This window comes from Dasypus novemcinctus, chromosome 2 (assembly GCF_030445035.2).
Source record: "Dasypus novemcinctus isolate mDasNov1 chromosome 2, mDasNov1.1.hap2, whole genome shotgun sequence".
NCBI lineage: Eukaryota > Metazoa > Chordata > Mammalia > Cingulata > Dasypodidae > Dasypus > Dasypus novemcinctus.
In genome coordinates, this window is record NC_080674.1 from 78,103,870 (window position 1) to 78,115,898 (window position 12,029).

The 12,029-nt window shown below is 39.9% G+C and overlaps 1 protein-coding gene across 1 annotated transcript; it reads right to left on the reverse strand.

Moving 5' to 3' along the window:
* Nucleotides 1-2,742: 2,742 nt before the first annotated feature.
* Nucleotides 2,743-5,011, reverse strand: LOC131275083 (testis-specific Y-encoded-like protein 1). Its single transcript, XM_058284598.2, has one exon. It carries the CDS (start codon nt 4,964-4,966, stop codon nt 4,064-4,066), a length of 903 nt encoding a protein of 300 aa, XP_058140581.2. The 5' UTR covers nt 4,967-5,011; the 3' UTR covers nt 2,743-4,063.
* Between the last annotated feature and the right edge of the window lie 7,018 nt (nt 5,012-12,029).

Consider the following 12,029-nt stretch of genomic DNA (forward strand, 5'->3'; position numbering starts at 1 on the left):
TATTAGCATATTGGATATACAGGTTGAGGGCATGTTGTTAATGGTAACTTGTAGGTATTAGCTTATTCATGAATGGATGGTGCTGCCATTCATTGGCAAGAGAATCAGGATGATGGGTAATGTCCATTCTCTCCTGGAGAAACCCCCATCCTCTACTTACAGAGCAAAGTTTACCTAGGTCCCGAAAGACGAACTACAATAGTTGGATTTCTGCTTAGAGAAACTAATATCTCTAATAAAGAGATGTTATTCAGAATGGGAGTGAGGTAATTTCAAGAATATGCAAATATATTTAAAGACACATGCTTTCCTGATCATAGACTGGCATTGAAAGGAGAAAAACAGTCCTTAGGAAATAAATTGTTGGGAAGATGTGCCAATAGTGACATACTAAAGAGGTGAGGATAATATATTTTGAGGTGCTTTAAAACAAAGCTCTTTAACATACTATCTGAGTCTTACCACAGTCATAAATGGTAACATTTTTCTGATAGCTGTTTTCAGATGAGAAATTGGAGTTCCAGGTTTAAGTGATTTTGCCAAGGCTATTCAATGGCAAAGGGGCTTTCAAACTTAAATCTTCTGAGTCCAGTGTCCTTGATCTTTTTAATGGTACAATGAAAGTTAGTTACAGCTAAGAAAACTCATCAGAAAGAATTTGGATCTATGCAAGACAGGTTCTCTCTTGTAGGCTATTTCCTTTTCTCACCCACCAAATCTTACTCATCCATCAAGGTTCAGTTCAAATGGTTCATCTTCTATGAATCTTTCATGCTTATCCTGCCTATTGATTTCTTCACTTTTTTAAAAAACATATTTTACTTAAACCCAATATATCAAAAACATTATTTCAACATACAATCGATACAAAATAAGATCTTTTACATTCTTTTCCCCATACTAAGTCTTTGAAATCTGGTGTATATTTTACACATATGACACATCTCAGTTTGGACCAGACATATTTCAAGTGCTCAATAGTCATGCATTGGACAGCACAGGTCTACAGTGTAACCCACTTTTATCTCCAGTGTAATACTCACCTTAAAGTGTACAAAAACCAACCACATAAAAGTTGATTTAAAGTTAAGTAATGTTCTTTTAAAATGGCAAGTGAAGGATTAAATGTTAGTGTTTGAACTTCTTCCAATTGCTTGAATGAGAAATTTTGCTGTTATTTAGGAATGGCTTTCCAAATATGTTTTACATAATTTTTACAAATGCTTTCAAGGTTGGTTTCTTCTTTCCATTACTTCATCTAAGGTCTTTCTGAGCATTTGGTTTTGTTCTTTTGCTCCATTTGAGTTATTCATTCTGTCACTTAGTAAGTAATTATCAGCTGACAACTATGTAAAAAACATCATGCTAGATGCAGAGAAAGTTGTAAAGGACAGCCACCTCTGCTTTCACAAAGCTTCCAAAAGAGAATGGCAAATGTGAAAATATCTTTGTATTTAATTTTACTGATTTCACTTTGTGCCTATTATTTGTTTGCATATCAATTTTTCCCCAATACATTAACAATGAAGAGAATGGACTTTATCTTCTTATTCTTTTTATCTTTCCAGGGCCAACAGAATGTCTTAAGTATTTGTAGAATTCACTGTAATAAATATGTGCAATTTTCTAGAACAGAGGTCCCTACAAAGTACACTAGGAACATAAAGAAACATTTCATCTTCCCTAAGGCGAACAGAAAAGACTATAAGGCAGATGAGTTATCTGGGCCAGGCTTTGAAGGATTTGACACAGATAGAAGAGAGTGGTGAGAGGGAGGTTTAAAGAAAAGAATGAACATGTTTTTATAGATGATAAAGTGTGAGAATTTGAAGAGTACATCACTTATGGTAGGTCTTCTCTGAACACTGCTTATTAAGTGCACAGATGAAAAAGGAAGAGCCAGAATGACCTTAGAATGATATGATTTGTGAATACAGATATGGAGGTATTGAGAAAATGAAGGGTTGGTGTTGCTTCACAAGTTGTTTGGGAAGAAGTGATGTTGACAAGTAAACCGCTGCAACTGTTAACATTTGAAAGCAAAAAACTCTCCCTACCTTGAAAGGTACAAAATTGTGGTCTATTTTTTTTACTTTTGGGATAATGCTTTCTGTGTCCATTTAAGAACGTTAATGATTCCATAACTTCTCATTAATTCAAACTATTTCATTCAACATGTTTATGGGCAGAGTGAAAAATAAGAAATCTAGCAGAGTAACATGCTTTTATTTTACCCTCACACCTATAAAGGGAGAAAAACATGTCAGTGTTGTGACAAAACAATCTCAAAAGTATTTATGCTACTTAGGGAAAAGGACACATCAAATACTAAGTTGTTACAGGGCAAATGATCAAATAAAACAATCAACCAGAGCCACAAATATCTGTACGTTATTTTTCCAGGAAGACAACAATTTACAGTCTTCGGAGTCTGACAAGATCTAGTTATTTAAATTATATTTTTAAGGACACAGTTTTAACAGACACAAGAACAAGCTGAAAATTCTTGAATTTATGTGAATATTAATATTCACATGTCTCTATATAGTACAGGAAAATAAGATTGATATTCTTCCAAATGTTCCCAATCGAAAACAAAAGCCTGAACAGTTCAATTTTTCCAGTAAGGAGAAACAGAGAAAGTAATAGGATTTTTACTAAATGTAAATGAAATAAAGAGCATAGTATTACTCTTCTGGACAAACAAGATCACATGAAAACAAGAGAAAACACCTCAAGTTGCATTGTTTCTTTAAAGAACCCCTTCTCTAGGCAACATATTTCACTCCAACCCCCTTCAATTCTCCCACCCCTGTCCTGAGAAACTATTTCTCCTCCCACCAGTACTGACAGCATAAGTTCCCTGTCCCTGCAGCCTCTCAGCCAGTCCAGTCTTACTTCTAGTGTGCTCTCACCTGGCTTATTTCTGCCTCTATCCTTGTTTTCCCTGCTCAGGGTACCCAATACAATCTCTTTACTTCTTCCATCCATTCCAAACTAGAAATCACTTTTCATTCCATCTAGATGTCACCCTTCAAACCTTCTAGGCATTGCTCAGTGAGGCTGGAATAACAGAGTTCTGACAGTCTATTTTACAGGATAAACTTCCTGTCTTTGGAAATGACCAAGAGAGCCATATTAAACTAAAAAGGTTGCTATTGCAGATGTTTTCTGATCACTTTTTTTTTTTTAAGAGAGGGAGAGGTATACTGCCACCCTGGTGCCTAATCATCTTAAGGATGAGGAAGGGAGGTTTTGTATGAATTAACTAATTAAGGCTGAGAAAGCCTGGTTCTTGTAAACAACACCATCCTAACCCCTTCCATGAGGACAGGTTCTCACTTGTCATTCTCAACCATTTGCCTGATTGTCAGGAAGGTTCCTGGGTTACATGGTGGTGGTGGTAAGGAATCAAGAGGTCTTTTGGGACAGGAACGGAGGCATGAAACCTGGATCCACCCCCAGTTCTAGAGGCCCTTGTTTATGAAAAACCTGAGAGTGAGGTTGATCGTGGTCTGGAAGATGTTCATTCAGAAGGCAGCAGCCAAGAGACACCTGCAGGCAGGCAGCAATAGAAGGCAACCAGTGGGGCAGGACAAGCAATGGAGTCACATAAGCACAAACACCAAATGGCCCACTGCTGTTCTCCCTTGACATCAGTAATGCCTAGCAATTGTCCACAGGCTGGAGGCAGAACACAGTGGGTAGAATGGGCTCCTAGACAGAGTCAGAAATCCAGGTGGTGGTAGCCAGAGGAGAGGCCCTGGAAACAAACAGGGTCCAAGCAGTGCTGATAAAGGCCATGCAGTCTACAGAATCATTTGCTTGACTTAGAAGTGGTGTGAGCCATGGTAATACAGAACAGCATGCAGGCCATGTGGAAGACAAGCATGGCCAAGAAGATTTCAAACTTGAGGTTGAGAAAAATGAATGTCCAGAGGACAGAGGGTGCAGAAAGGTCAGGAAAAACAAAAAAGGGCATATCCATTGCTGTTTGCCAAAGCACAGGACCAGCAGGAAGTGGTAGCCAATGGTGGTACAGGAGTACTCCCAAGGGCAGAGGTTAACCAGACTGGAACCCAAAGGGCCTGGGGATCTCTGCTGGCTCCCTTACTGGGTAACTTCCGGCTCTATGGGCCCCTTCATGCAACAAGTAGTATTGCAGTGGATTCGGCCACAGCTCCTCTTTGATAATCTCAGCAATTCTGTCAGACTTTGGAAGGCTGTGGTCTGAAAACCAGGTGAAGAAACTGCAGATAATGTCTTGGTTTCTGCAAATGTAGGATGGGGGTTTTTGGCCCTGGAGCCACATGATTGGAGTGGAAAGAGACACCACTCTGCCAAAGGATCTGACCTCATACTCCTTGACAATCAGCCTGTTGCTGAAGTACGGGTTGCTTCCAAAGAAGAACTTGAACTTGCAGCCCGACCTAGGGTGTCTGAATTCCTTCACCTCCAAATTAGTTATGTACCTCAAGATCTCTGCATCTTGGCCACTAATCAAGGAGGACAGCTGAGGATGGTTCTGCAAGGTGGTGAACCAGAAGTCAGGGATATTCTGAATGAGGTAGTTCCTCCGCTCCAGGTAATATTGACGCATCTGCCCAAACTTGCGCTCCAGCTGGAGGAAGGCCCTGTCTGCCTGATCAGTCACTGCGTCTACTTCCCGCTGAATGGCCTCTAGGCGGTTCATGCGGAGGTTCTCCCCCTTCGCCTCTACCTCCCTATGTTCCTCTGTCACTTCCACTTCTTCACCTACTGGCTTCTCTACTTCCATCTCCTCCTTTACTACTTTCTTTTCCTTCATGCCGTCCTCCTCCATTTTCATCACCACCACCTCAGCCCTCTCCTCCTCATCCTCTGCCATGGAGAAGATGGCGCACTTTCCAGGCGTCACTTCCTTGGCTTTTGCCCTCGCGGTCCCCTGACACCCCAACACCCAACCCTGCTGCATTGCAGGTTTCATAGTGCCTTCTACCCACAGAGCCCCACAGCTCTCCACCCTGAAAGCCGTTTTTCAGGCTGTTAACGGTTGCCAAGATGGCGGAGGCTACTTCCGGGCCCTCCCCTCCATGGGAGGGGAAGACACTTCCTGCCGCGCTTAGGTTGCTAGGTGATCAAGACCTTACGGGGAGTCGGGCCACAGTTTGCCGGGTCCTGTCGTGTGCTCCCTTCTCTGGAGACTGGACCGGCAGGAGCACAGCAGCATCCAAGCTGCTCCAGCCTGTGCCAGCCATCTCGTTTGTCACCTCGGTTTCCTTTCAGAGCATCTGGCACTAAGAGGGGGCGGGGGGGCGTGTTTCAGGGCACAGATGGCTATAGTGAGCCTGCGAGTTCGGGGGAGACGGTCTCCTTGTCCCCATCCAGCAGCCAGACCAGCGGTGGTAGAGAGTCTGTTTTCCTCTTACATTCTTGGTCCTCCTCATGTAACTTTTTTTTTTTACATCATTTTTTGTTTTGTAAGCACATACTGTTTTGTATTGTTGTATAAATATGGGTTCACTAACTTACACATTATTTTTCAACCAACAGTTACTGAATGCCTATATATAAGGTACAATTTTAGGAGGTAGTAGTTCTGTATCTAAATCTAGTGATGAATGGAAGAGAAATTTGTTTTCTAAGCCTTTTTTCTGCCTATTTCTTAGACCAGTACCCTTCCTGTTTGATTTTGGTGTGAAGAACCATCTTAGTGACTCATATTCCATTGACAATGGGAAGTTAGATGGCATAATATTTAACCACAAAGGATAGAGAAATTTATCTGCACATGGTCAATATAGAATACTCCCAGTCAAAGGTGCAGTTTTTCCAATTCCCCGAAAAATATCACATGAAAGCACTCCTATTTACCCATGTGCAGTGAGGTTTCACTAGAATTTGCCAACTTCACTGGGGTTGGTTAGGGATGGGCATATACCTTCTTAGCTTTTCCAGCTGTTGCTGGTTATCTTAGCCTAACTACCCCTAAATAGAGCCAACATGAGGGATCATAAACATAAAGGACCATAGACACCAGGAGTGAGGAAGAGTGAAATAGAGGGGGAAATTCATTTCAATAATGTACTGTAAATACACTAATGATCAGTAAATACATGAATAAGTATTCAATTTCACTATTTTTTAGGAGAATTCAAATGAAAACTGCAGTGAAAAAACCTACTAGATGCCTACTAGATTGGCTAAATTTAAAAAACTGGCAAGAATAAATGTTGGTGAGGATGTGAAACAATTAATTGGAGCTTTCATAAATTGTTGGAGTGTGAAATGGTACAACCGCTTTGGAAAGCTCTGACAATTGCTCATAAAACTAAGCATATTCTTTCTCTATGACCCAGAACTCTGCTCCTAGGTATTTACCAAAAAAGAAATGAAAATGTATGTATACAAACTTGTATAAAAATGTTCCTAGCAACATTATAATAGTAAAAATTAGAAGCAGCCCATCAACAGAAGAATGGATACGCAAACTGTGGTATGTTCATACAAGGGAAAACTTCGAGGCAAGAAAAAGGAACAGTCTATTAATAATCACAATGTTTGGATAAACAAACATGTTGAGAAAAGGAAAGCCTTACACAAAAAGTACAGTATGGTTCCATTTGTATGAAGTTATAGAACAGGCAAAACCAATTTATGGTGAAGAAAAATCAAAACTGGTCTCTGGGGATGTGTGGAAATAGGAATTTTATTTTTTGAGATTATTTATTTATTTATTTATTTTTCTCCCCTCTCCGACCCCCCCCCCCCAGTTGTCTGCTCTCTGTGTCCGTTCGCTGTGTGTTCTTCTGTGACCGCTTCTATCCTTATCAGTGGCACTGGGAATCTGTGTTTCTTGTTACATCATCTTGTGTTATGTGAGCTCTCCATGTGTGCGGTGCCATTCCATTCTTGGGCAGGCTGCACTTTCTTTCACACTGGGCGGTTCTCCTTACAGGGTGCACTCCTTGTGCGTGGGACTCCCCTACACAGGGGCACCCCTGCATGTCAGGGTACTCCTTGCACACATCAGCACTGCACATGGGCCAGTTCCACACGAGTCAAGGAGGTCTGGGGTTTGAACCGCAGACCTCCCATGTAGTAGGCGGATGCCCTATCCATTGGACCAAGTCTGCTTCCTGGAAATAGGAATTAACAGAGAAAGGGCATGAAGAAATTTTCTGGAATGATACTGATGTTCTATATCATAAAAGGGGTTTAGATTTCACAATTAGGTACATTTTTTCAAAACATATTGAATGATACATTTAAGATTTGTATATTTCATTGAGTAAAACTTTTGACTCAGAAAAGCCAAACAAATATTGAACTCTAGTTAATGATATGCATGCTGAATTGTTTAGGGGTAAATGGTACTGATGTCTGAAAATTACTTTGAACTCTGTTAAAAATAAGGTAGATTAGTGGATGAATAGAAGGATAGATAAATAGACAAGTGATAAAATGAGTAAAATGTGAGTTGTACAATATGGGTGTTGACTATATAATTCTTTCAACTTCTCTGTGTATTAAATTTTCATAATAAAAAGCCAGGTTAAAAAAAAAAGTACATTATCAAGTGAAATACAACTGAGAAACTGATACCCAAACCTACCAAGACCTTCTGAGGATTCTAATGAAATCTACCTCAGAACCTCCCACCTGGGTGATGAAAGGGAAAGCATTTATCTATTGGCTTCTGTCCCATCGTGTAAGTGCTGAGAGGCTTCTTGCAGGTACCCCACATCTTAAAGAAACTAGAAGATAGGATAGGCTACAGGTACATAACATCTGTGCAAAGGTGGTCAAAGCCTATATGGAGAGCTGGTTTACCTGGAACAATGACTGGTATAAGAGTCAAACAAGAGGATATGAAATCCTGACAAAGAAGTATAATGTTAATTACTATCTTAGTCTGCCATGACAAATGCCACATACTGGTTGGCTTAAACAGAAGTTTATTGTTTTATAGTTTTGGAGGTTAGAGGTCCAAAATAAAGGTGTTGGCAAGGCCATGCTTTCTCCAAAGTCTGCATTATTCTGGTACTGGCTTTCTGGCAATCCTCTGTCATATGGCAATTTCTCTCTTTCTGTCTCCTCCTCTGGTTCTGCTTCCATGTCTAATTTCCTTTGCATGTAGAAACTTCAGCCCTAACAACTTCTTCAAAGGCCCTATTTACAAAAGGGTTCACACCAACTGGACCAGGGGTTAGGACTTGAACATGTCTTTTGTGGGGGACCTATTGCTGTATTATTTACCTATTGCTATATGATAACATTATCCCAAAACTTAGCTTAAAAACAAACAGTCGTAACCCACTGTTTGTGTGGGTCAGGAATTTGGGAACAGTTTAGCCAGGTGGGTTCTGGGTCAGGGTTCCCCACGACATTATAGTCACTATCTTAGTCAAGGCTGCAGTCATCTGAAGGCTTGATTAGAGTTGAAAGATCTACTTCCAAGATGGCTCACAATATGGCTGTTGCCTGGAGGCCTCAGTTTCTGACCACATGGACCTCTCAATAGAGCTGCTTAAGTGTTTTTATGACAGTCAACTGGCTTTCCCTAGATTGAATGGAAAGAAAAAGAGAGAGGAAGGGGGGGAAGGGGGAGAGGGGAAAAGGAGAGGGGGAGGGGGGGGAGAGAGAGAGAGAGAGAAAATAAGGAAGGAGCCACAATACTTTTACGACCTAGTCTCCTGAAACACACAGTATCACTTCCTCCACATTCTAGTCCTTAGAAGTGCTTCACTAAGGACAGTCCACATTCAAGGGGAGGGAAATTAGGCTTTTGAAGGCAGGAGCATCAAATAAGTTGAGGGCATATTTTAAAACCACAACACTTTTCCAGTAAAGTTCAACCCTTGCGCTGCTTACATGTTTGGGGGCTCTGAATTAGGTTCAGTCTGTCCAGAGTCTTCTTTAAGGTAGTGGCCAGTTCCAAATCCTATAAAAACTTAATACAGGGAGGTTAGTAGAACAAATTACATTCCCTGATGCTGTAACAGTTTCCAAATTAATATTTGTCATCTACATTTTCCACTATCTCCTCCAGATTTCCCTCATCCTCAGCTAAGACTTTCGCTTTTCTAGGTTGCTTCATCTCTGAGGGGTCTGAATCTTTAGTTGCTTTTACCTTTATAAGGTCATGATTGCTGCAATTGCCCATTCATCATTACCAGTCATGGAAGCATAGTAGGTGTCCTAGTGAATCTTCTGTACTCCAGATAAACTCTTCCCTTCTTAGATTATATAAATGCAACCCTAGCCCCTCATGGTAACCAGAGTCAATTTACTCTTGCCAGTATAATAATACCTTACTTTTCTGGATAGTCTAGTGGCATGAGGATCCCAAAGTTAGCAGGTGGTTGTCATAGCTTCAAGTTCCATGGAAGCCCTATCATATCTCCTAATGGAAATATGGACCTTTAATTCAGCAGAGTCTACAATCATGGAAATGGGAAGTATACAGACTGTATGTGGGTCAGTAGGAATGATGATGAGCAAGACCAATCCTTCCACTGTTTCATATTTCCTGGACCTATGTGCGTAGATATTGGCACCATATATCAGCTGTGTTTTAGCACATATATACAATATTCAGGGGGACAGTGTCCCAACTCACAGGATATTCTCCTTGAGCCGACATTTTAGTTGAGTTATTAAAACACCTTTCCAAGAACTTTTGCTTCCAACCTTGACTGAGTAATAAACAGTCTGGAATTACCCTTTCAGTGTAGGCAAGTGGAAAACTAAACAAAATGTTGGAAATATTTTCAGACACTCAGCAATGGACAACACAAGATTTTGATCCCTAGCAAAAGGAAATCAAATAGGAAAGACCTATCTTTGCAATGCTGCAATTCAGGTAAGAGAAAGCAGAGTCTGACAATCTCACAGAGTTAAGTAGAGTTTGCAACTAAAGAAGGTAAAAGTAGCTATAATTTGCAAGGTAGAGCACCTGGGAAGAGAGTCTCCCCTCTCCTCCTGCAAAAAAAAAAAAAAGCTAGAGCAAGCTTTTTAGGCAAAAAAAAAAAGACTGGAAAGATAAACATAAAATGTTAAGTGATTATCCCTGGTGTGGCAGGTATTGTTGTTAAACCCAAAAGCCATTCTCAACCCCTTCACCATTGATATCTCCCACTCTAGGAGTTAGAAAGCCAAATAATTATTTTTCCAGACTCTTCTACAACTATAGGTGGCCATGTGATACAGTTCTTGTCAATTAGGTGAAAGGGAAATCTGTTGAGAAGTTTCTGGGAAAGCTGTTGTTCCTAAAAGAGAGAGGCATGCAAGGAGAATTGGTTGCTTCTGCCCCATCCCTCTTCTTCCTGCCTTGAACATGGCAGGAGCTGTGGCAGCCATCTTGCAACCATGAAAATAATATTATGAAAAGCCAGCATGCTGATAGTGTAATGGAACACCAGGAAGAGTGTGGGTCCTTTATAACACCATTAAGCAAGTAGCAACACCAGAAACACCTAACTCTGGAATTTTTTCTTGTGCAAAAAGTAATCTCCCATTTAATTAAGCCTCTGTTAATCAAGATCTTTGTTACTTGCAGCCAAAAGTAATCAACTGATGTCCTCATGTAGTGGGATAAAGGACCATTTCAATTGTCTTCCTTGCTGCTTAACTGTTTCCTAAGATTTTTTATACCTGTAGTATAAAAGTACTGTAAAAATAAAATTATTATTTTAAAAAAGTGAACCCTAATGTAAACTATGGACTTTAATAAGTAGTATGATTATAATAATATTGCTTCATCAATTGTAAAAAAGGTACCACCTAATGCAAAATATTAATAATAGGGAAAACTGCCTGTGTGTGGGAAGGGAGGGTAATTTGAGAACTCTGTACTTCCCTGCATGCTTTTTCTGTAAACCTATAACTGTTCTAATAAAAAATTTTAAAGAAAGCAAGCTTTATAGGAATCCCCTTGAGTTTTGACTGAATACCAATCTACTTGGGTGTAATGTGAAACCCTGTGAGGCTGAGCAAAAATAGCTTCCAAGGAAAGAACCATTATAAGGAATATGTAAAACAAACAGATGTAACCAAAGTGCACACAGGGCTGGGAACCATTTGCATTCCCTCCAGTCAGAGTAAAGAGACCTGTTGAATACATATGATATTCAGTAGAAATCTCAGAACGGCAACAATTTGAAGTGGGGAGAAGTTATCCCTCAAATAAATGCTATTCTAGACCACACTAAAAGTCTAAAACATATCTCAAAAGGATCAAACTAATCTGCAAGTAAAAGTCCAACAGAAAAAGTTCAACACATTTTAAAGAAGTATAACAAAGTCTAGCACCCAATAGTGTAAAATTGACAATATCCAGAGTCTATTCTAAAATTAATAGACCTATGAAGAGGATAACCAAGAAAAAATTAGTAAGTAGACACAGGCTAAGATAGGACAGAGACTATGGGATTAGCAGATAAGAATGTTAATATAGCTATTAAAAATATGCTCTATATGGGAAGCAGCTGTGGCTTAAGTAATTGAGTTCCTGTTTACCATATAGAGGGTCCAGGTTCAATCCCAGGACCTTCTGGTAAAAAAAGAAAAAAAGGCGTCCCAGACCTGTGTGGCATGGAGAGGCGCACAAGCGCGTGTGCACGCACACACACACACACAAAGACGATGATGCAATCAGATTTTTAAAAAAATGCCCTGTTTACTCAAGAATGAAAGAAAAACATGAAAATGATGAAATGAGAAATGGAAGACTGAAAAAGGACTCAAATTAAGCTTCTAGGGATAAAAACGTAATATCTAAAATGGAAAAATTATATTGGATGGAATTAATAGCAGGTTAGATACTACAGAAGGAAAGAGCAGTGGACATGAAAGTATAGAAAAAAATTTATATCCAAACTGAAACACAGAAAGAGAAAAGACTGAAAAAAGAAACAGCATCAGTGACCTATGGATGAATATCAGTCTACCATGTTTGAAATTGAAGTATCAGCAGGAAAGGAGAGAAAAATATTTGAAGAAGTGAGAGCCGAAAAAATTCTTAATTTGATGAAAACTATGAACCTACA

Excerpts from the sequence above, each read along its gene's own strand:
- LOC131275083 (XM_058284598.2), bottom strand. The coding sequence starts at position 4,966 with ATGAAACCTGCAATGCAGCAGGGTTGGGTGTTGGGGTGTCAGGGGACC.